The 24,487-nt window shown below is 49.6% G+C and overlaps 2 protein-coding genes across 9 annotated transcripts in view; one reads left to right on the top strand and one right to left on the bottom strand.

Annotated features, from left to right (window-relative positions):
• Nucleotides 1-24,487, top strand: part of PTPRE (protein tyrosine phosphatase receptor type E) — a 179,707-nt gene that overhangs the window by 31,837 nt on the left and 123,383 nt on the right. The gene's annotated exons all lie outside the window — the stretch shown is intronic.
• LOC122446138 lies at nt 1,759-16,125 on the bottom strand. The gene is made up of 5 exons (XM_043475985.1): nt 15,911-16,125; nt 15,166-15,217; nt 6,564-7,165; nt 3,374-3,476; nt 1,759-1,948 (listed from the first exon to the last, which is right to left on the bottom strand). The coding sequence occupies exons 1-5, from the start codon at nt 16,123-16,125 to the stop codon at nt 1,850-1,852; spliced, it is 1,071 nt and encodes a 356-aa protein (XP_043331920.1). The 3' UTR covers nt 1,759-1,849.

The following is a 24,487-nucleotide window of genomic DNA, read 5'->3' as shown; positions in this document are numbered from 1 at the left end:
GTTCCACATGTAAGTGAGGTTCCACATATAAGTGAGGTTCCACATGTAAGTGAGATAATTCAGTGTTTGTTTTCTGTGTCTGGCTTATTTCACTCAGGTAATGTCCTCCAGGTTTACCCATGTTGTTGCAAATGGCAAGATTTCTCTCTTTCTTCAAGGCCGAGTAATATTCCATCATCTCTGTCATGATTTATATATAAATGCAATGAACATGGGGTTGCAGATACCTCTTTGAGATAATGATTTCATTTCCTTTGGATATTTACACAGAACTGAGATTGGTGGATCAATATTACTTTTGTTTTTACCTTTTTTAAAGCAGCGTTATGGTACCTTTGAGATGATATTACCTCTTAGTATTCTTTTTTGCTATGGATGGGAAGTGTGTAAATTGATGAAATTAGTACCCTTGCTTCTGCATTTCAAACTGGAAAAACAGAAACAGAGCCGACCACCTCTGTTAAGGTAATATCTCCACCCTCAGCCCCCAAATCTGTGTACTTAACCCCGCATGGACCTGAAAAATCCCAGGGTGCTCCGCGCTGGTATGAGTTAGGATGTCCTGATGTCAGACCTTTTGTGAAAAACTCGAAGAACCTGACATGCAAGGCCTGCTACCCCAGACAGCTGCTTCCTTCTCCGAACAACATTGTAAATGCCTTGCTGAACAAAAGCTGTGAACGAATCCCCACTGTTCATTATCTTTAAACAGCACAACATTCCAGTGAAACACTTTTCCAGGTATTTCGACAAGTGCAATCCCTTGTTTGCGCTTCATAGTACAGCTTTTTCAGTAAAAAGCTTAGAACTTTTCCCTCATATAAATGAAAGGGAATCAATCCTTCAACTGCAGAATTCTTTGGGAGATTTTTTTTTTTTTTAATTCTTTCACCCTTCTTTATTTTTTGAACATTCTAGTCTCTGTAGCAAAAACAGGCAGGGCATGTTAAACTGTGGGAGATGACTGCCGTGTGCAGTTTTCCGGAAAGGAATCTCACACTTTAGATCTAGTTATTCTCGAAAAACAAAACCAAGAAGAGGCCCATGCAGAGGGTTGTTTGTGATCACTAGCCATGCAGTGCACTTTTTTTTTAATTATGTATTTTTAATTGGAGGGTAATCACTTTACAGCGTTGCGTTGGTTTCTGCCATACATCGACATGAATCACACACAGAGATACATATGCTTCCTCCCTCCTGAACCTGCCTGCCGCCTCCCACCCCATCCCCCCCAGGTTGTTACAGAGCCCCGGTCTGAGCTCTCTACGGCAGAGCCCACTGGCTGTCTGTTTTCCGTGTGGTGATGTGTGTGTTCCCATGCTGGCCTCTCAATTCCTCCTGCTGTGTCTGTTCTCTATGTCTGCGCCCCACAGTGTGGCACATGCTTCGAAGGGTCCGTGGAGCCCAGGTCACTGTGTCTCCACGCAGGGGACCTGAGGGGCGGGGAGCGTGGCCCAGCCCTCACTGGGATTCAAGTCCAGGTGGGCAGGCAGCTCAGATATGTGAGAAGTGCAAAACAGCCTCGGAGACCTTTCTGCATGGGCAGGGTGACGGTACCTGGAGGAGCAGAGGAAAGAGATGGGCCCCGAAGGGGAGGCATTTCGGGGGCTCTGAAGAGCTCTGGAACCACAATCCTGTATGTCTTGGGGCAGAGGAGGATTCAGGGAGAGGCGAGGTGGTAGGTGAGAAGTGATTTATTAGAATAGGACGCTTGTGAGGCTTACAGCGGAGGAGGCAAGAAATGCCACGCCCGAGAACTTAGTGGGCTATGGTTTTATTATCCAAAGAAAAGTGGGGAGAGGCCGAAGAGCTTCTTTGTATTTCTCGAGGAGATGTCATGCTTCTACCATCACTTCCTCCTCCAGGCTGAGCAGGGGGATTTTCTTGTCTCTGCGTGGCCAAGCGAGGTCCACAAATTGCTGTTTTTCACGCGTGCGGAGAGCGTGTCCTAGGGATCAGTAACCTTCAGAGCTCACTGGGCAGCTTGTGGGTCTCTTGCCGCGGTGGTTTTATTGTTTGGGGGGCTCGTCTCGTACTTCTGTTGCATGGTTTTGTTGCTGAGCAAGCCTGCTTGGTTTTGTGGTTAAGCCAACCTGCTTTCTTGAGTAATCACTAATTTACAGGGGTCTCCCATATTTTTCTATCTACAGTCCCCAAGTGGGATTCACTGTTTAATCACCTACTTTGTCCCTTTACTCTGTCCCTGTCAAGAGGAGAGGCGGGTGGGGGCAGCCCACCCATACTTCTGGTCCACCCCGTACGTCCATTCCCGGAACGTCTTTCTGAAAACTCTGCTCTGACTTGAGTGCCTCCTTGATTAAACACCCTAGAGGCCCCTTGTCATCGTCATGCAAGGATCCTATCTTCTCAGCCCCAGGGTCAAGTCCCAGCCAGGCCCCTCCTGACCTCTGAGCCCCCCATCCCGCCATCCTCTGAGTGCTGTCTGGCTCACGCCCTCCTCGTTGGCGGCCCCTGGCACTCAGAAGGGGCCCGGCACGAGCTTGGGAACCAACAGTGAAGGGCCTCCCCAGGGGCCCATGCAGGGCAGGGCATCGGCTGGGAGGAGGCAAGGAGCTGGCAGAGGCAGGCACTTGTCTGCTGGAGCTCCAGGAGCAGGGCTGGACCAGACGGGAAGGAGGGGCAGGGCTGGAAGCGGGAGGCCCTGCAGTGTCCGTAGGCGTCAAGGTCAAGGTCAAGGCCATTTAAAAGCTTGGACTTGCGCCAGGGCTGCAGAAAGTGCACTGATTCTGAATGTCTCCAAATGTTAAAAGTCAAGAACATCAGATTAAACTTTCTTTCCAGCTAGAACCGCCTTCTTCCTCGCCCTGGGATTCCTGGACAGCCAGTACTCAGGGGAACAATTTCCTGCTTGCCCATTCTGTCCCGTGCCCAGTCCCCTGGCCCTGGGTGGGGTCACGGGGCACAGGCCCTGCAGGCAGGTATGTTTGGGGACCAGGGGACCAGGGCTGGGAGGAGCAGCACCCGCCCAACCACAGGGGGCGCCCTGCTCAGGGTACGCCCAGCGGGGTGGGGGCAGGGAACATCTGATTTTTCAAGATCAGCTGGCCATCTCCTTTGTGTATGTAGATGATATAATTTAAAAATGTGGACAACTGAGTAGGATATTCTTTATACCAGGTGAGGTAAACAGGCTGTCTCCTGGCTGCATGTGGTCTCTGGGCAGTCGCCTTCTCCTCCCACAACTGATTCATTCCTGGTTCATTTCTTCACCTCCAGAAATCCATCCCTCTGTCCTTTCCACAGTGCGCCTTTGCCTCCTCCATCTCCCTGAGTCCCCACGGGCATTCTTGAAGGCTCTGTCTCTATATCCAGGCTCCTTTGACTCATGGACTCAGGCCCCGGGTGCCCTTACCTGCAGCCAGGTGATTGAAGAGCAGGAAAAGAGAAGGCGGCAAGGCAGCCCAGCCTTCCCCCAGGTCAAGTGCAAAGCCGCTGCGAGGCTGTAGACTGCGTCACTAGGGGGAGAAAAAAAAGGCAAAGGAGACAAGCAAAATGTTGACCCTTAGCTGCCAAGCCTAGCGTCTTCTTATAATTTCTCACAGGGAGAAAGTAGGTCAGCATCGCCCAGTGCAGCCTGGTTCTCCTGCCGTCCCATCAACTGTGCAGACGCTCCGCTCGACCTGCCAGGGAGCCAGAGACCGCCCGGCCGGAAGCAATGAGAGGAGACCCTCACGCTCTGGGAAGGCATTTTAAGGAAAGGGAATCCAGGAATCTCACTCCCTCTGCTTGTGATCAGAGGCTGTGAAAACCATTAGGACTGGAAGAGGACTGAGGAAACGAGGAAGTCATGGGGGTGGGTGCTGGGCATCTGCCTGTCTCTAGCGAAATTTTATAAAATAAAAAATTTTCATTCAATTGTATGATAGCCTTGATTTTGACAATTGAATTAACTAACAGGCCCATGTCTTTGAAAGGTCAACTGGATCAAGTTCAGTTTGACCCTTTGTCTTTAGACCTGAAAGCCAAGCCATGCAAAGAGTCCATCAACAGAAGAATGGATAAATGAAATGGGGTCTGTCCACGCAATGGAGTATTATTCAGCCTTGGAAAGGGAATGTGGACACAGCTGTAGTAATGGATGAAGCTTGAGGTCTCAGTGAGATTAGCTGGACACAAAGGATGAACCCTGTGTGACTCCACTCAGGAGGTCCTTAGGATGGTCACATTCACAGAGACAGAAAGCAGAGAAGAAGTTCCCAGAGGCTGGAGGAGGAGGGGATGGGAAATGTTCAATGGGTGTGGGGTTTCCATTTGGGAAGATGAAAAAGTTCTGGAGATGCTGGTGGTGAAGGTGGCCCTGTGAAGGGACTTAATGCCACTGAACTGTACACTCAAAAAGGCTTAAAATGATAAATTTTATGTTCAGTCTGTATTGAAAGTGAAAGTTGCCCAGCCCTGTCTGGCTCTTTGTGACCCCACGGACCCTACAGTCCATGAAATTCTCCAGGCCAGAATACTGGAGTGGGTAGCCTTTCCCTTCTCCAGGGGATCTTCCCAACCCAGGGATCAACCCAGGTCTCCTACATAGTAGGCTGGTTCTTTACCAACTGAGCCACAGGGGAAGCAGTCTCCACCACAATTTAAAAATTCCTACCGGTGCCAGAATCTGAGGATAGCATCTGGGAGAGTCCAGACTCTTTTTCTATCACACAGACCCAGGTTCTTGAGAATTGTCTTCCCTCTTCAGTCTAGCAGAAACCTCAGTGATCTTTTTTATCCGTTTTATCCGTCTCTTGTTGCTTGGCCAGGTACTACCACATCCTGTCCTAACGAAAGCAGTAACAGTCTTTAAACTTGATAAGAGGCCTTTTAAGGAAACCCTCTCTGCATTTATGGTTCCGAGCAGAATGTGGTCCTGTCTGCATCAGCTTTGGATAAAAGGATGCTCATCTCTAAAAATCAGGACCATCTCAAGAGGCTCTCATTCTTCCCCCGGCCAATCTTGGCGTGTCTGTGATGTCTGTGTGGAGGAACAGCGCCCAGCCCAGCTGGTCCCCACCTGGCTGCTGCCTCCCACTCCACCGGGATCCCTCCAGTTCTGGTTCCGGTTCTGTTGATTCTTGGAATTCCCTACCCTGTGTCCTCCCACACGGAAGGAAGGGTGGTGAAGGAGGGGCGGGGCTTGGGAGCACCTCACTCTGAGTCCTTGTTGGGAGGGAGCATGGTGCAGGCCCCTCCCCACCCAGGCCAGGCTGCAGGCACCTGAGGACCGCCACCCCGACCCGGCCCGCCGGAGTCTTGCTGCCTGGAGAGGTCTGGAGGTCTCCCTGGCTGGAGAGGCGCCCCCGACCTCATTTCTGAGGCAGATGGAACTGGGGAAGAGACTTGCATGACTTTACTCTGTCCTGTGGCCAGCACTTCCCCCAGGGGTTTTTCTATGTTCCTTTGACTCCTAATTCCGGACGTCCCCAGGACAGAGCTGGGGAGGCCCTGCTCCCAAGCAGCTGGACAGGCAGACTGGACTGGCAGTGGCCCTGCCCGGAGCTGGGCCTGCCTGCTGGGGTGGGCAGCGCGGGCCGGGGTGGGGAAGGCACGTGGAGGGGAGACTGCCGCTCGGGTTGCAGACTTCGGGTAAGGAGGAGGAGGGGTCCCCGTGGGGTACTGGGGCTGGGGAGCCTGGTGAGGAGTGCTGGGGCTGTTCCTGCAAGTCAGGGGATGGGGGGAGCTCAGCAGAAGGTGAAGGGGTCCCCATCAGGGACATACATCAACCAGTGGACAGGGCGGAGGGAGGCCGCAGATGAGGGGCCCACTGACGGCAGGGCTGAGATCCTGGATAAAGCAGGACTTAGGACTAAGAGGAAGATTTTAGCCACTGTCGTCGTAATGAGAGTTCCGTGAGGCCCAGGTGAGCAGCTCTCGGACGCAGACGTTGATTGGATGGGCGGCTGGATGCAGGAGGGTGGAGAGGTGAATGGATAGGTAGGTGCATGAATTACCCCTGGATGCGAAGGTTGATGAAGCTAGAAAAGTAGCCGAGATCAGATCATGAAGGGCTTGTAAGGGGCTTGGGGACAGTGCGGAAAACCACGTGCGGCGTTTAAGTGGGGGATCTGTGTGTCTGAGCAGACCTTCTGGCTCCGTGTGGGCAAGAGGCTGGTGGAAGCAAAGACCAGTGGGAAGGTCGTTGCGGGGAGAGGCCTTGGCGCCATGCAGTCAGGTTGAGGGCCAAGAGGATGCTGTCGGCGGGCGGTCCCAAGAATTCAGGAAGCAGAGCTCTCAGGATGCAGTGTCTTAGCTAGATGACTAAGTTAGTCAGTCAGTTGACTAGTTAGGTGACTGGGGTAAGAGCGGGAAGCACCAGGACAGCCCCCGGTCGACTAGACAGTTTGGGGGGAGCTCCACCTTGCACGGGGTGGGCCGCAGAAGGGAGGGGGTCAGGTTGGGGAGACGGAGGGTCGTCAGGAGGGTAACAGCGCCTGCAGGCGTGATGGCGTCCATCTGGCAGCCAGAGCCTCCTCTCCTGGGCGCTGAGGGCCCACCCTGCCCTTGCTCACGTCCCTGCGTCCCCGGAGCTCAGCTCAGGGGCTTGAAGATGGACTCACGGGTCTCCCCCTCCAGCAGCAGCCTTCCCCCGTGGGCCGAGCCACCGCCGTGACTCGGACGCGGGGGCAGTGCGCTCACTCGAGGAGCTGGCCGGCGGGTCCACGTGGAGGAGCCTCCAGACCCAGTGGCCGCCTCCGGCCCTGCGCCTCAGGCCCCAGGCCGGATGCCAGCCAGGCCCTGGGCTCCTCCCCCGGAGGCCCCGGGCCTCGCTTCCCCACGCCGGGCCCGAGCAAGATGGGGCCCCCCGCTCGGGACACACGTCGCCAGCTCCGAAGGTGAGGGAGCCGCCCTCTGCACGACCCGGGCTGGGCCGTTCACCAAAGACGCTCCGTCGCAACGCGGCCTCGGGGAAGTGGGTCAGGTGTCCCCAGGGCCGGCCAAGCCGGCGGGAGACAAGGGGCTGAGCGAGGCTTCCTCCGGAGGCCCGACGGTGGGGCCGGAGCCATTCCGTTTTCCTGTGGTGATGCACTTCCTTCCCCGGCGCGTCATTTCCCCCCGCCCCGCCCCGCCCGTCTTCCCGCTCTGAGGTGGACGGACACGCGGGCGTGCGCTCTGTGTTTATCCGTCCCCAACCCTCCCGACCCTGGGCTTTCTTCTGGTCCTGTGCCGCAGCTGAGGAGAGGGTGGTGGGTCACCTCTGGGGGCCATTTGATCTGAGTAACTCCGTGACCCTGAGGCGTCTCCGAGGGACCCTGAGAGGGGCCTGCTGTGTGGAGGCCGCGGCTTGAGGCGAGGGTAGCCCCAGAGGGACGGGGATGGGTCAGGGTCAAGGTCAGGGTTAGGGGAAGGACTTCCGGTCCTGTGGGAAGGTGAGGGCTGACAGGCCAGGCGCGTCAGGAGGCGGTGGGGCTCCTCCAACCGCCTGGGTCAAGCTGATAATCCGCTGCTGTGACAGAAGAAAGAGGGGCCTCCTTGTTTCTCACAGCTGTTCCAGAAGCACATCTGCTGCCCTCAGCCTCCCAGGCCATCAGAGCTGACTTATAGGCCCCCGCCGACCTTCCAGACAAAGTGGTTGAGCTGCACTCATTGGGCGCCTCTTGTCAGAGTCCAGCTGGAAAGATTAGCCAACTGGGAAAGGATGTGGGAAAGCAACCTAAATGTCCGCGGACGGGTGACTGGATAAAGAAGGTGTGGCACGTACAGACAGTGGAATATTACTGAGTCGTGAAAAAGACTGAACTCCTGCCATTTACAGCAACATGGATGGACCGAGAAATCATCATACTGAGTGAAGCAGGTCAGACAGAGAAAGGTAAAGATACACATGGTACCTCTCATATGTGCAATCTAAAAGAAATAATACAAGTGAACTTATTTATAAAACAGACTCACAGATACGGAAAACAAGCTCATGGTTTCCAAAGTGGAAAGGAGTAGGGCAGAGATAAATTAGAAGTTTGGGATCAGCAGACAGACACTACTATACATAAGACAAATAAGCAACAAGTACCTATTTATGTATAGTACAGAGAACTCTATACTCAATTACTCAATATTCTATAATAACCTATGTGGGGAAAAAAACCTGAAAAAGTATCAATATATGTATATGTGTAACTGAATCACTTTGCTATATACCTGAAGCTAACCCAATGTGATAAATTAGTTATACTCCAATGCAAAATAAAAAGTTAAAAAGGAAAGATCTCATAAGCTCAGCACATTCTGAGAAAACCCACACCATTAAACTTTAGTTCTTGAACTTCTCTTATCTTGCTTCAAATGAATTTCAATTTTCTCTGTTTACTGTCCCCAAAACATGGTAACATTGTTGTTCAGTTGCTAAGTCATGTCTGACTCTTTGCAACTCCTGGGACTATAGCACGCCAGGCTTCTCTGTCCTTCACTATCTCCCAGAGTTTGTCAGATTCATGTTCAGTGAGTCAGTGATGCTATCTAACATTGTTGGCGCTTAACGTTGGGAAAATTATCCTTGGGACAAATTGTAGTGGTGTGAATGAAATGATGCCTCTAAAAGTTTCCATGTTTATATTAAAGGATAAACACATAGAATGTTTTGAAAGCCTCAAATGATTAAAAATAAATGTGTGTCAATTTAGCTTCAGTAACAAATTAAATAACTTAGGTATTTGCTGAGAGATTCTGCCACAGGGCCTAAACACAAAGCAAAAATTGCATTGAAGTACATGGCTGGTGAGAGTGTGATGGCCATTTGTGCCATTACAAAGAAGTATTGATCACCTCCTCAGTGGCCAGTCCTGCTCAAGGCTATAGGAAGAAAGAGATAAGTCAGACTCTCTGCCTTCATTTCAGGGCCAAGTTCTTTGGACAGCAAGGAGATCAAACCAGTCAATCCTAAAGGAAATTAACCCTGAATATTCATTGGAAGGACTGGTGCAGAAGCTGAAGCTCCAATACTTTGGCTACCTGATGCGAAGAACTGACTCACTGGGAAAGACCCTTGTGTTGGCCAAGATTGAGGACAGGAGGAGCGGGGATGACAGATGATGAGATGGTTAGACAGCATCACTGATTCAATGAACATGAATTGGAGCAAATTCTGGGAGATGGTGAAGGACAGGGGAGCCTGATGTGCTGCAGTCCACAGGGTCACAAAGGGCAGACACAACTGAGCGACTGAATAGCAACAGGTGGGAACATGTGCACAAAGATGTTTACTGTGGCAAAAGATAAAAATTTTATTAAAAATGTGAAGGTCCATCAATATAGAAAGGTTGATAAAAGACTGTTTTGACTTCTGCGTCATGGACCACTATGCAGCCCTTTGGAGGCATCTGTCAGATCTCTAGAGGCTGGCAGGGTTGGAAGTAGGGGTGGTCTGCGATGCTTCATAAGTGAGAAGAACAAGATACACAAATGCATCGTCATCTCAAAGCCTGCACCCGTGAGCACTTGTCCTTCTGTACTTGTGGACAAAGACAAAGATATTCAGGCACACACTGCGGGTTATCACGTGTCTGTACTGGATCGCATGTGCTTTAAAATTTAGTATGCAAACGAAAATGGCATTACCCTGGAACCAGGAGTAGGAAGAACACGGTTGGTGGTGGGTCACTGAAGCTCAGTGTTCTTGGACTTCAGGGGAATGATGTGGGGGCGGGGAGGTGGAGTCCTCAGGTTAGTGGGGACCTCATGATCAAGGGGCTCTCAGGCTAAGTGTTTAGGTTTTATCCTGGGAAGGCATGGAGAGCTCTGGAGAAGAGCAGGCAGGTTGAGGAGGGCAGGCCTGGGCTCCAGAGATGAGCACAGACCCTGAGCTGGGGCCACGCCCACCCCATGGCCTCTTGTTTTTGTTTTTTTTTTAAATAAACTTCATTTTTTAGAACAATTTCAGGTTCACAGCAAAGCTGAGTGGAAAGTGAAGAATGACTCATTTAGCCATTGCCTCCACATGTGGTCCCCCACCAGAGCAGTACCTGTGTTCAGTTCAGTTGCTCAGTCATGTCCGACTCTTTGCGACCCCATGGACTGCAGCACGCCAGGCCTCCCTGTCCATCACCAACTCCCGGAGCTTACTCAAACTCTTGTCCATTGAGTCGGTGATGCCTTCCAACCATCTCATCCTCTGTCATCCCCTTCTCCTCCTGCCTTCAATCTTTCTCAGCATCAGGGTCTTTTCTAATGAGTCAGCTCTTCGCATCAGGTGGCCAAAGGATTGGAGTTTCAGCTTCAGCATCAGTCCTTCCAATGAATATTCAGGACTGATCCCCTTTAGGATGGACTGGTTGGATCTCCTTGCAGTCCAAGGGACTCTCAAGAGTCTTCTCCAACACCACAGTTCAAAAGCATCAATTCTTTGGCACTCACCTTTCTTTATAGTCCAGCTCTCACATCCATACATGACTACTGGAAAAACCATAGCCTTGACTAGACGGACCTTTGTTGGCAAAGTATTGTCTCTGCTTTTTAATATGCTGTCTAGGTTGGTCATAACTTTCCTTCCAAGGAGTAAGAGTCTTTTTGTTTCATGGCTGCAGTCACCATCTGCAGTGATTTTGGAGCCCAAAAAACAAAGTCAGCCACTGTTTCCCCATCTATTTGCCATGAAGTGATGGAACTGGATGCCATGATCTTAGTCTTCTGGATGTTGAGCTTTAAGCCGTCTTTTTCACTCTCCTCTTTCACTTTCATCAAGAGGCTCTTTAGCAATATGCTGCCTAGGTTGGTCATAACTTTCCTTCCAAGGAGCAAGCTTTCATGGCTGTACATGTGGTACACTCAGTGAGCTTATGCTGACATATTGTCATCCAAAGTCCATGTTTACGTTGGGGTTCCCTCTTGATGTTATACTCTATGGGTTTTGACAAATGCATATGGCATGTGTCCACATCGTCCTATATAATTGTTCCATTGCCCTAAAAACCCTCTTTGCTCTGTTTCTTCATCCCTCCTTCCTTCCCAATCCCTGGCAACCGCTAATCTTTATTCACTGTCCATCATTTTGCCTTTTCTAGAATGTCAGATGGTTGGAATCATACCTACATGTGGCCATTTCATATTGGCCTCTTTCACTTACTGATGTGCATTTAAGATTCCTCCATGATTTTTCCTGGCTTGACAGCTCACTTCTTTTTAATGCCAAACAGTGTTTCATTGAATGGATTGCAGTTTATTTATTTATTCACCTATGGAAGGACATCTCAGTTGCTTTTAAGTTTTGGCAGTTGTGAGTAAACGTCTGTATGCAGGTTTTTGTGTGAACATAAGTTTTCCACTCATTTGGGTAAATGCCAAGAAGCATGATTGCGGGATCACACGATAAAAGTATGTTTATGGTTTTGTAGAAAATGCCAGACTGTCTTTCAGAGTGGCTGTGCCATTCTGCATTCCCAGGAGTGAACGAGTTTCCGCTCTTCATGTCCTTGCCAGCCTTTTGCTCTGTCAGTGTTTTGGATTTTGGCCATTCCAGTAGGTGTGTGGTAGAATCTCTTGTTTCTTTCATTTGTATTTCCTTGATGGCATGTGTGTAGAAACTTTTTTTTAATATGCTTGTCATATGTATGCTTCTTCCCTGAGATATGTGTTTGGCATTTTGCCCATTTTTTAATCAGGCTATTTGTTTTCTTGTTGTTGAGTTTTGAGAATTCTTTGTATATTATTGCTAAGTCCTTTATCAGATATGCCTTTTGCAAATGCTTTTCCCCACTGTGTGGCTTGCTTCCTCTTCTCTTGACATTGTCTTCCACAAAGCAGAAGTTTTTAATTTTAATGAAGTCCAGATTATCAGTTTTTTCTCTCATGGATCATGTCTCTGGTATTGCATCTGAAAAGTCACCATCATATCTAAGATTGACTAGACTTTCTCCTATGTTATCTTCTAGGAGTTTTATAGCTTTAAGTTTTACGTTTAAGACTGATCCATTTGAAGTGACTTTTTGTGAAGGGTGTAAGCTCTGTGTCTGCATTCATTTCTTTGCTTGTGGATGTCCAGTTGTTCAAGCTCCGTTTGTTGAAACTGGCTGTCTTTACTCTTCCGTATTGCCTTTGTTCCTCTGTCAGAGAGCCGTTGGTTATAGTGATGGGGATTTCTTTGTAGGCTCTCTGATGTCTTTCATTTTTCTGTCCTTCTGCCAATATTACACTGTCTTGATTGCCATAATTTTATGGTAAATCATAAAATCCAGGTAATGTCAGTCTTCCAGCTTTCTTCTCTTTTAGTATTGTGTCCTTGCTTAGTATTCTTTTTGTATTGTGGGTCTTTTGCTTCTCTATATAAATGTAGTATCAGTTTGTCAATATCCACAGATAATTTGCTGGTATCTTGATTGGGACTGCACCAAATCAATAGCTCAAGTTGGGAAGAACTAACACCTTCACAGTATTATGTTTTCCTACCCATGAACATGAAATATATATTATCTAGTTATTCTTTTCGTTCATTCATTATAGTTTTGTAGTTCTCCTCACATAGATTTTGAAATTTATCGTGTTTGACTTATACCTAAGTATTTCATTTTGGGGGCATGCTGGTATGAATGGTATTGTGTTTTTAATTTCACATTTCATTTGTTCATTGCCGGCATATGGAAGAGCAGTGACTTTTGCTCCTAACTTTGTGTCTTGCACCTGCTGTAATTGCTTGCTAGTTCCAGGGGTTGCTTTTCCCCCTGTCAATTCTTTCAGGCTTTTTCCAGAAAGAGTTACTGTCATCTGTGAACAAAAAAAGTTTTATTTCTTACTTACCATTCAATACACCTTGTATTTCCTTTTTTTTTTTTTTTTGTCCTATTGCGTTAGCTAGGGCTTCCAGTATGATGTTGTAAAGGAGCGATGAGAGAGGACATGCTTGCCTTGTTCCTGATTTTTATGGGAAAACTTCTAGTTTCTCACCATCAAGAATTACTAGCTGTAGGTTTTTTTTAGTAGCTGTTCTCTATCTAGTTAAGGAAGTTCCCTTCTATTCTTATTTTGCTGAGAGTTTTTATCATTTATGTGTGCTATGTTTTGTCAAATGGTTTTTCCGTTTTTATTGATAATATCACGGGATGTTTCTTTTTTAGACTATTAATGTGATGGGTTACATTCATTGATTTTCAGATGTTGAACCAGCCTTACATACCTAGGATAAACCCTACTTAGTTGTGGTATACAATTTTTTTTATGTGTTGTTGGATTCTGTTTGCTGATATTTTGTTGAAGGCTTTGCGTCTATGTTCATGGGGATATTTGTCTATAGTTTTCTTTTCTTATAATGTCTATGTCTGATTTTGATATTAGGGTAATGCAGGCTTCATAGAATGGGTTAGGAAGTATTTCCTTTGCTTCTTTCTAGAAGAGATTATAGACAGATGGTATAATTTCTTCCTTCAATGTTTGGTTTTAATAGAATATACCAGTGACCTGGTATATTATTCCTGGTGCTTTCTGATTTTGGAGGTTATTAATTATTGCTTCAAATTTCTTTAAATAGGTACAGTTCTATTCAACTTGTCTTTATTTCTTAAATTTTTTTAGAAAAGAAAAATCCAGGTTAATTGCAGGTTAGGACTTGAGGGAAGTGGAGAAGTACACCACATGCGCACCTGGTTCACTCATTCTTCACTCATTCACTGCTCATTTTCACATTCACTCACTCAGCAGTCACCTAATGAACCTGTTTAACAGTGATGAGCCTTGCGTCAAGATGCCAGCATTGCATTTTTCGGGTTCTTCTGTTCTTTTTCTTGAATTCCTTACCTTTTTATGTTTCTAAATTATAAATGCACATCTTCAATGATTTAGATTTAATTAGTCTACATTTTGTAATAACCACTGAAATTAGCTTGATAGAACGCAATCTTCCTGAAGGCAAAGAAAGGATTAGCAGGCAAGTCAGAAGTGTAAGTCCGTTGTTGGGAAGCAGCAGGCTGTTCAAATTGCTTTAAGCACATTCTTCATAGTGGGTTCGGACATGGCCGGAGCCAGACCCTCCGGGAGTGACCCTGGCTCAGCCACTTGCCAGCAGGGAGGCCTAGGACGGTCTGTCCACCTCGCTAATGTCTTGTCTTGTCTGCTCAGTCACTCAGTTGTGTCTGACTGTTTGCAATCCCACGGAGTGTAGCCTGCCAGGCTCCTCTGTCCATGGGATTCTCCCGGCAAGAATACTGGAGTGGGTTGCAATCTCCTGCTCCAGGGGATTTCCCGACTCAGGGGTTGAACCCGAGTCTCACGTCTCCTGCATCGGCAGGCAGTTTCTTTACCACTGGTGCTGCCTTGGTGGTTACGTCACTAAGTCATGTCTGACTCTTTGCGACCCCGTGGATTGCAGCATGCCAGCCTTCCCTGTCCTTCACTATCTCCTGGAGTTTGCAAAGACTCATGTCCGTTGAGTCAGTGATAGCACCTTCTGGTGGCCTTGGGCCCTAGGATGACATCTCTGCTGTGACTTAGGCCTCTCAGGATCCGTTCTTACTCATCTGCATCCAGCTCCAGTCTCCCTGGGGTCTCGTCTCATCTGGTCTCCTCTGACCTTGAGCTCCTGGGGACACACACACACCTTTTCACCATGTAGCTGTGTCCGTGGAGCCAGGAGTGGACCCGAGTCCCGTTTGGACCCCTAACTCACTCAGTGGGAATCTGCCATCACCCAGGCCTTGCTGGAATTTATGAACCCCAAATGTGAGGCTTTTTCTTACCCGGAAGCAGGTGGTCCCCACCGCCCCCCGTCGGCTGTGAGCGCTCATTCACATGATGCCAGCGACTCCCCGGTCCAGGCCGAGCCCTGGGTCTCAGGCGGCCTTTGCTCCTCCCCATGTGTCCTGCATGCATATGGCCTTCTCCGGGGCATATAAGTGCTCATTTTCAGGCTTCCACAAATGAAAACGATTAGACATTCAGCAAGATATCCCAGCTGCAGCCTAATTATTTCATACCGTGAGCGGTGACAGCCTCCTCTTTTGGGAGCTGGGTTGGCAGGAGGGGAGCGAGAACAGTGTGGGCTTGTTGGGGAGCCGTCCATAAAGCGCCTGGTGGTGGAGAATTGAAAATGCTTCCTTAGAGCCCTCTCTTCGGGGCCGGGGTGCAGGGAAGCAGTGTTTGGAAGGGGGTCCTGGTAAAGGCCAATAGCAGCCATGGCACTTCCCTGCGGGAAGACGCCTCTTTTTCTGCCCAGGACTGGGGACGGTGGGACAGGACACTGACCCAGTAGAGATGGGGGCTCTCCCAGGAGGCTGCAGGGGGCGGGGCCTGGCACCTGGGAGTGAACAGACCGGACACCCGGGGTGGAGGCATCTTGACTACGGCGGGCACCCCTTCACCAGGAGGCCGCCCTTTACAGCTGTGTGACTGCCCCCACCAGCTTCATCCCTTCATCACTGTCATGTATGTCCTTGTGTGTTGATGCCATCATCCGTCCCCCTCCACACACACGGACACACGTGATGGTGAACCGCGCTGAGCAGGGCCGGGACCCTCTTGCTGCCACGCTGTGCCCTGGCAGGGCAGGTCGAGCGTTGAGTGCAAGTACTTGGCGGGAATGAATGATCGGATGAGTGAAGAAAGCAGGAAACACGCCCTGCACGATGCCTGGCATATGATGACCACCCAGGAGATGCTCGCACTGGGGGCTGGGAGAGAGACCCGAACTTTCCTTCATGTACTCCTGGGTTGTTTTAATTTCACTGGACAATAAGCCTGCATCATCTTTCCTTCCTTTAAGTTTAGGGTAATGACAGGGAAGCGCAGTAAACGACCTGTCTGTCCTCCCCGCCCCGCCCCAGGGGTCGAGAGAAGTCTGGCCACTTGGGGCACAAGGCTCTGCCCCCACCAGGGGAGGGATGCCCCGGGTACCTCCCCTGGTCCCGGGTTCTTTCTCAGAACTCTCAGGGCACTGAGAGGCCAGACAGGGAGCCTGGTCCCAAGGCTCAGGTGGGTTGGCTTTGCTCACCCAACAGTGAGTCCAGGGCAGAGCGGGTCCCCTCCCGCAGCTACTCTGCCCTGGTGAACAGAGGCCGCTCTGATGCGGAGGGCAGGGGCGGTGCCCTGATGTGCAGCGGATGCAGGGCTGAAGACCGGCCGGGCCTGCAGACGCCCCTCCGGGTTCTCCCGGGCACCGCCACGTCCCCTGCCCGTCAGCTTGCTGTCGGGACGAGCCCCCTGCATCTTTAATCAGCCGCAGTCAGATGACAACGTCCAGTGTTCATGGGATGCACGGCCTGTTCAGAGCGCAGGGCTGGGTGCCCTGGAGCGGACGCAGCAGGCGGTCTCTGGGATCCCCGCCCACCCCTCATGCCCGGGAGGGTATGTGCTCAGGGTTAGGGCCCCGCACATTTTTCGGGGGACGGAGGAATGAATCTGGTCCCGAGAAGCCCTCTGACGGCTCATGCCACTGGCCCCGAGAGACTGATGATGCTTGCTATCAAGAAGGTTGATTTTTTTTTTTTTCCTACAGTCTACTCTCTGGGTCAAGCCTCTGGGATAGCCTGTCCTAGACCACGTAATAAATAGGTCCAGACAGAGAGAGTTGTTGGCAAGTGTTTCCATTCCCTGGCTGGTTAGGATGGGTGACTCTTTCATCACTGTTATCAGTGCCACAGATGAAGGCTTATCTTCCTGGCCTCAAAAGGACATCAAAGCTTTACCCTGGGGAGTCTCCACACCCTGTCCCATTCTCCCATCGGTCCTCTCCATCGGTGCATTCCAGGGCAGTGCCCAAGCTCTCTGCAATCTCAAGCATTTACCATTGAAGATGAGGCAAGGGGTATTTGTGAAAAAGCAATCATTTGGTTTAAGGTCAGTTCAAGGCAAACACAGTGTTCATGGGGTTCTCATGGCAAGAACCCTGGAGTGGTTTGCCATTCCCTCCTCCAGGTTGACCTCCTGATGCAAAGAGCCGACTCATTGAAAAAGACCCTGATGCTAGGAAAGATTGAAGGCCAAAGGAGAAGGGGGTGGCAGAGGATGAGATGGTTGGATGGCATCACCAACTCAATGGACATGAGTTTGAGCAAACTCCAGGAGACAGTGAAGGACAGGGAAGCCTGGTGTGCTGCAGTCCATGGGATTGCAGCAACAAGGTAAACATGGAGATGAGTTGGAGATGGTTTGGAAAAGTCATTAACCAGTCTATGGGGAGCCAGAGACTGTTTTAGAGCAAGGTCATGGTGTGGTCAGCTCTGCACTTTAGATGATAGCAGATGGGCAAGAGGAGATGAGGCTTGTGAGAGTGTTTGTGACTCTATTACAGGAGTACATTCATCACACAGACAGACATGTGTTAAATGTGAACTACATACCAGGGTTTGTGTTGAGAGCTGGGAGAGTGAATTGGAAATGGTGATGTCTCTGATCGAATCCAGACACAAGCAGCCAGAGCTAAACTGACACCGGAGGTGGTTGGCATCCTCACAGGCGGTGGGTGAGGCCGAGGATGCCCTGTGGGGTCAGGAGAGTGGCCCATGGCGGTGGTTCTCACTGCGGGGGATTTTGCACCCCCCACCCCTATCATCTGCTGGAGACGCGTTTGATTGTCGTGATGGGGAAGGCGGGGGAAGGGACTTTGCTGGCATTTACTGGGTAGAGAGCAGGGACACTGCTAAACATCTGGTGACACGCAGACAGAGACCCTAGGATGCAGAGCTGTCTGGTCCAAGATGTCATCTTGCCAAAGCGGAGAACCTGCAGGCTGAGGTAGCAGCCAGGTGGACAGGAGGGGATGTACCATCCATGGAAACCAGGGCCAGGATCTCTGTGCTGCCGAGTCAGGGCACCTGCAGATTCCTCTGTGGAAGTAGAAACGTGGGTCCAGAGACCTCGACTGGGCAGGCGTGGGCTGAGAAAGCTTGGCTGAGGCTGAAGGAGGCAAGCACTGGAGAAATGGGGTCCGTGGAAGACAGCCACTGAGATGGCAGTTAGGCCCCATCCTGCCCCAGGCATGTCGAAGTGCAGATAACCCAGATACCCAAGTCCACCTCCTGCCCCAGGAGGACTGGGGCCAGCAGATGCCGCCAAGGCCGGAGGTGTGGGCCCTTTCTCCACACGATGGTTGCATGAGATGTCTGGAATACTCTCTCCTACCACCCTCCCATCTGATTAACTCCCACGCCTCCTTTCAGCTCTCAGCCAAAGTCGCTTCCTACAGGAAGGCTTCCCTGACTACTAGCCTGGGTCAGGTTGCATCCTCTCAAAGAACTGTTTGCTGATATAAACACATGATTCCTGTCTGTCTTCCCCACCACCCTGTGAACTGCCTGAGAGCCAGAGGTGCCTCTGTGTTGGCCCATCGATGCTGTGTTGGTATCTTCAGTTGTTGTTCAGTGGACCAGTTGTGCCCAACTCTTTGTGACCCCATGGTCTGCAGCGCGCCAGGCTCCCCTGTCCTTCACCATCTCCCAGAGTTTACTCAAACTCATGTCCATCGAGTCAGTGATGCCGTCCAACCATCTCATCCTCTGTTGTCCCCTTCTCCTCCTGCCTTCAATCTTTCCCAGCATCACGGTCTTTTCTGATGAGTCGGCTCTTTGCATCAGGTGGCAAAGTATTGGAGCTTCAGCTTCAGCATCAGTCCTTCCAATGAATATTCAGGACTGATCTCCTTTAGGACTGGTTGGTTGGATCTCCTTGCAGTCCAAGGGACTCTCCAGAGTCGTCTCCAGCACCGCAGTTGGAAAGCATCAATTCTTTGGTGCTCAGCCTTCTTTTTGGTCCAGCTCTCACATGTGTACATGACTACTGGAGAAACCATAGCTTTGGCTATACGTACCATTCTTGGCAAAGAGCCCAGCACGTAGAAAAGCTTTCGTCCATGAGAGCACTTTGTCTTTGATGACTAAGGAAGAGTCTTCTTGGCGTCGCTTGTGTGACAAAGTGGAGTTGACAAGTCCAGAGTGGGCGAGGGAAGCGTTTCCAACCCTGGAGGGGTCTCCTCCTGCCTCTCCGGGAGGAGCAGTGTGTGTGCCTGTGTGTGTCTGTGTGTCTGCATATGCGTGTGTCTGTGTGTGGGGAGGTCTGTGCATGTGTGTGCCTGTGTGTGTCTGTGTGTGTGTCGGTGTATGTGTCTGTGTTTGTCTGTGTGGGTGTGTCTGTGTGTCTGTATATGTGTGTGTGTATGTATGTGTGTTGGTCTGTGTATATGTGTGTGTCTGTGTATTTCTGTGCGTGTCTGTGTGTGTGTCTGTGTCTGTACAGGTGTCTCTGTGTGTGTCTGTCTGTGTGTGTATGTATGTATGTGTGTTTGTGTGTATGTCTGTGGGTGTGTCTGTGTGTATCTGTGTGTGTGTGTATGTGTGCGTCTGTGTCTGTATGTATGTGGGGTCTGTGTATGTTTGTGTCTGTGTGTCTATATATGTGTGTATGTGCGTGCCTGTGTGTATGTGTGGGGAGGGGTCTGTGTATGTGTGTAACTGTGTGTCTGTCTATCTGTGTGTGTATGTATGTGACTGTGTGTGTGTATGTGTGTCTGTGTGTGTCTGTGTGTGTGTGCGTCTGTGTGTGTATGTGTGTGTCTGTGTGTGTGTGGGGGGGGGTCTGTGTATGTTTGTGTCTGTGTGTCTATATATGTGGGTATGTGTGTGACTGTGTGTGTATGTGTGTGACTGTGTGTGTGTATGTGTATCTGTATGTGTCTGTGCATGTGTGTATGTGTGCATCTATGTGTGTAACTGTGTGTGTGTCTGTCTGTGTGTGTGTGTATGTGTGTGTCTGTGGGTCTGTGTATGTGTGTGGCTGTGTGTGTATGTATGTGACTGTGTGTGTGTATGTGTATCTGTGTGTGTCTGTGTGTGTATGTGTGTGGGGGGGTCTGTGTATGTTTGTGTGTGTCTGTGTGTGTCTGTGTGTACGTGTGGGGAGGGGTCTGTGTATGTGTGTAACTCTGTGTCTGTGTGTGTGTCTGTGTGCGTCTGTGTTTGTATGTGTGTGTGTGTCTCTGTGTGTGCATGTCAGAGTGCGTGTGTGCAGAAGCTGCTGGACTGGGGTGCTCTCCAGCAGTCTGAGACCACAGCGCGTGGTCTCCTTCTGGGAAAGCCTGGATCCTGGGCACTGGCTTCTCTGCAAGAGGAAGGAAGGGGTATCTGCTCCCAGCCGAGGGTCTCTGACCCCCATGCCCAAGCTGCCTTGCCCTCTGTGCCGAAGTGGAAAGGTGTTTTCTCTCTCTTGGAGGAGAAACCAGTTCCCCTACCTTCCGTCTCTCTTACTACTCATCCTTTGGTTGAGGGGATCAGTCTTATTTTCTTAAAGCAAGAACCAGGGTTAGCATCGGGCCCAGGTTTTAAGCCTTCCTCCTTGTGTTGTCCAACCTTTTCCTGTCCAGACCACTCCTTGCAAAGCTAATTGCATTTGAAGTTGAACCCAGTGTAATTGCAGTTCATTGCCTACTCCTGGCTGCCAGGGTATCCTTTCCCTTTTTTAAATTTAAACTTTTAAGAATCTGTTTTCATAGATGGTAAGTCTAGCCACCTATAAGGATTAGCGAAGTTCTTCATTCCGTTTTTTCAGCCCAAGTCTAACAGTAAACAGTTCTCAATTTTAAGGGAAAGATTTACTTCTTTATTGCTAAACCCAAGTGCCTCAGCAACCAATCTCCTATTCCAAGGGTGCTCACGTTACATGGCATTCCATCCCATGAAGACTCAAGTTGGTAACATCCGGGAATATTATTTTGGGGACTGCAACTCTGTGCAAGTAATGATTTAAAAAACATGCCCCCAAAGCACTGTCCTAATGAATGCCATCAAGAGTTTCATTTTCAAGCAGCACTCATGGTCAGATGTCTGATTTTCAGAACCCTGGCCCAGCAGCAATCTTGTAGACGTTGGCATTTTTCGGAAAGGCTCTCGGCAGGAAGCTGTGATCTGGGTGAGTGACAGGGACCAGCCAGCCAGGGTTTCATGTATTCTCCCACTGAAATGCCCTGACGCATTTGGGCTTTAAATGACTCTTTTCCCAAATCTCATAACCCTATGAAGATTCTAGACTCTACTTGCAAAATTCCGTCCAAGGTGGATTTCCTTAATAAGTATGTCACTACAATAAGTGAGTTTTACTTCCGAAGAAGCTTCTTCAATTTGAACTTCCATAATGATATTTTTATAATCATCAAATGGCAGGAAATAGATGCTAGCTCCCTTAATTTTATCATTCTAAATGTCACAGGAATGGCAAGGATCTCAAAAAGACAAAAGAAGTGCTTCAATTAGTAATTCCCATGGTAACTAATAGAGGTTGATCTTTTTTCCCCCTTTCTGTGGCTATTTTAAGTACTTAAATTGATTTGCATCCCCGTGGAAATGTGAAAAAAAGCATGGATTGAGTTCGTCCACTCCGCTGGGAGTTTTTCTGTTATAAACCATCTCCTTTCCTTTCTTCCCCAGGTATTTGCAGTAGAAGGTAAGGGACAGACCCCGATCAAAAATGTTTCCATTTACTTACATTAGGAAGAAGCTATGATTTCTTTTCTTTTGCTCTTTGTAAACGTAAACATATAACCAGTTTCCTTTTGTATTCCTCTTACAGTTTATATTAAAACACAAGTATCCATGTATTTTAGCGGCCAGACATTAGATGAAAAAACAAGCATAATTTGAGCTGAGCAGCGGAACTCTCCATCAGATACAGTGAGGCTCAGAGAGCCCAGAAACCTTATCTCTGTCTGGTTCCCGCTGTTCAGACCTTGGCCAGCTCAGGGTCAGGACTGTGTCTGACCCTGTTCACGGGCCGTGAACCTCAGCCCTGATCGCTGAGGTCTCCTCTGTGTCTCACTGGCTCCTTTGCCTGCACTGCCCTCCTCCTGACCTCAGCGCCGAGGTCCCCAGCCCCAAGATGCCTCTGATGGTCGCTGGCCTCCATGCTGGTCCCCACGCTGCATGCAGTACCAGCTCCCACACTCACTGAACAGGGCAATGAGCAGGTGCGCCGGGTCTTCACTCGGCATCCAGGCACCTGAGCGTGTGGACAGGCTTTCGTCCTCATTTTAACACGAGGAGTGGAGCTCAGCAGGCCAGGCGCTGCCTCCTGGTCAGCGGGGTTCACTGTCTCTGGCCAGCATCCGCTCCCCTCTGGACACTCACGTTCTGAGTTAGCGTGAGTTCACTCGAATGAACCTTCTAGTTCATGCAAAGGGGTGTGTGTGTTTCTGTTTTAAAGTGGGTCAGGAAACTGAAGGAGAGGGAGGTCCAGGGGAGATGTCTTGGGCATAATGCATCAATAGACATGACAGTCGAAGCACACACACAGGGAGACTTTCGGGAGAAGGTTGTAGTCCTGCTAATGATAGTCTGTACTTATTGAGCTCATGGCCTATGCCAGACCCCATACACAGAGGGTCCAATACAAATGTTCCCGGGCACATTCCACGTTCCCACCCAGTGACCACTCAGTTTCCCAGGGAGTGAGGGATTTTCCAGTAGTCGTGTATGGATGTGAGAGTTGGTCTATAAAGAAAGGTGAGCACTGAAGAATTGATGCTTTTGAACTATGGTGTTGGGGAAGACTCTTGAGAGTCCCTTGGACTGCAGGGAGATCCAACCAGTCCATCCTAAAGGAGATCAGTCCTGAATATTTATTGGAAGGACTGATGCTGAAGCTGAAACTCCAGTACTTTGGCCACCTCATGCGAAGAGTTGACTCATTGGAAAAGACCCTGATGCTGGGAAAGATTGAGGGCAGGAGAAGGGGATGACAGAGGATGAGATGGTTGGATGGCATCACCGACTCGATGGACGTGAGTTTGAATAAACTCCAGGAGTTGGTGATGGACAGGGAGGCCTGGTGCTGCAGTCCACAGGGATGCCAAGAGTCAGACACGACTGAGTGACTGAACTGAACTGAACTGAGGGGTTTACAGGCCCCTAGGGCTTTCAGTGTGGGCTTCCCAGGTGGTTCTAGTGGTAAAGAATCTGCCTGCATTGCAGGAGACATAAGAGACGTGGGTTCAATCCCTGTGTCAGGAAGATCCCCTAGAGGAGGAAACGGCAGCCCACTCCAGCAGCCTTGTCTGGGAAATCCCATGGACAGAGGAGCCTGGTGGGCTACAGTCCTCGGGGTCGCAAAAAGTTGGGCACGATCAGGCGACTACGCACATGGGATTTTCAGTGTAGAGCCAGAAACCCCCCGGCAAAGCTGGGCTGGTCGGGCCCCCACCCGCCTCCCTGGAGCAAAGGGGACCCCCCTCATTTTGTAAATGGAAGCCCTCAGGAAGGGGAGGCTAGCTGTCCTGGCTCCTCCCCTGGCAGGAGGAGGCATCCGAATCCAGGTGCTTTGACCAGAGCACCCAGCCAGCCCCTAAGAGGCAATCTTGTCCATCACTGAAGGGTCAAGGTCAAGGTCAAGATCAACATCATAAAGATTTGCGTGCAAGTCGGAGATTCCTATCCCTACAAGTAAACTTACTCACCAAACAGAAAGAGACTCACAGACTGAGAAAACAAACTTCTGTTTGCCGGGAAGAAGGCATAGTCAGAGAGTTTGGAAAGGTCATGTACACACTACACTGCTATATTCAAAGTGGATCACCAGCAAGGAATTACTGTGGGCACATGGAGCTCTGCTCAATCGTATGGAGCAGCCTGGGTGGGAGGGGAGTTGGAGGAGAAGGGATACGTGTATCTGTGTGGCTGAGTCCCTTCACTGTTCACCTGAGACTATCGCGGTGTTGTTAATGGGCTGTACCCCAGTGCAAAACGAAAAGTTTAAAGGTAGAAAAAAAATTAAAACAAGGTAAAAACAAATGCAATAAAAATCAAAAAGTTATTTCAAATAAAGACCTGGCTTAAAACTGAATATTAAACAAAACTAAGATATGGCATCTAGCCCTATCACTTCATGGCAAATAGAAGGGGAAAAGGTGGAAGTAGTGACAGATTTCCTCTCCTTGGGCTCTAAAATCACTGCAGATGGTGACTGCAGCCCTGAAAACAGAAGGCGTTTGCTTCTTGGCAAGAAAGCTATGACAAACCTAGACAGTGTGTTGAAAAGCAGAGCTATTACTCTACCAACAATGGTCCGTATAGTCAAGGCTATGGTCTTGCCAGTGGTCATGTAAAACTGTGAGGGCTGGACCATAAAGAAGGCAGAATGCCAGAGAATTGGTATCTGCAAACTGCGGTGCTGGAGAAGACTCTTGAGAGTCCCTTGGACTGCAAGGAGATGAAACCAGTCCATCCTGAGGGAAATCAACCCTGAATATTTGTTGGGGGGACTGATGCTGAAGCTGAAACTCCAGTATTTTGGTTATCTGCTGCATAGAGCGACTCACTGGAGAAGCCCCTGATGCTGGGAAAGATTGAGGTCAGAAGGAGAAGAGGGCTTCAGAGGATGAGATGGCATCACTGATGCAATGGACATGAACTTGGGCAAACTCTGGGAGATGGTGAGGAACAGAGAGGCCTGGCGTGCTGCAGTCCACGGGGTTGCAAAGAGTCAGACACGACTGGGGGACGGAACAACAACCCCAATACAAAATAAAAATGTTAAAGTTAGAAATAAAAATAAAAACAAGGTAAAAACAAATACAATAAGATCAAAAGTC

This window comes from Cervus canadensis, chromosome 8, assembly GCF_019320065.1.
Source record: "Cervus canadensis isolate Bull #8, Minnesota chromosome 8, ASM1932006v1, whole genome shotgun sequence".
NCBI classification, from domain to species: domain Eukaryota; kingdom Metazoa; phylum Chordata; class Mammalia; order Artiodactyla; family Cervidae; genus Cervus; species Cervus canadensis.
This window is presented reverse-complemented; position numbering and strand designations above follow the sequence as displayed.

Excerpts from the sequence above, each read along its gene's own strand:
- LOC122446138 (XM_043475985.1), bottom strand. The coding sequence starts at position 16,125 with ATGCAGGGGGCTCGTCCCGACAGCAAGCTGACGGGCAGGGGACGTGGC. Across the intron at positions 15,218-15,910 it reads TGCCCTGGACTCACTGTTGG|GTGCCAGGCCCCGCCCCCTG; the intron begins GTGAGCAAAGCC and ends GTTCACTCCCAG. Across the intron at positions 3,477-6,563 it reads GCTGCTGGAGGGGGAGACCC|TGACGCAGTCTACAGCCTCG; the intron begins GTGAGTCCATCT and ends TTCTCCCCCTAG.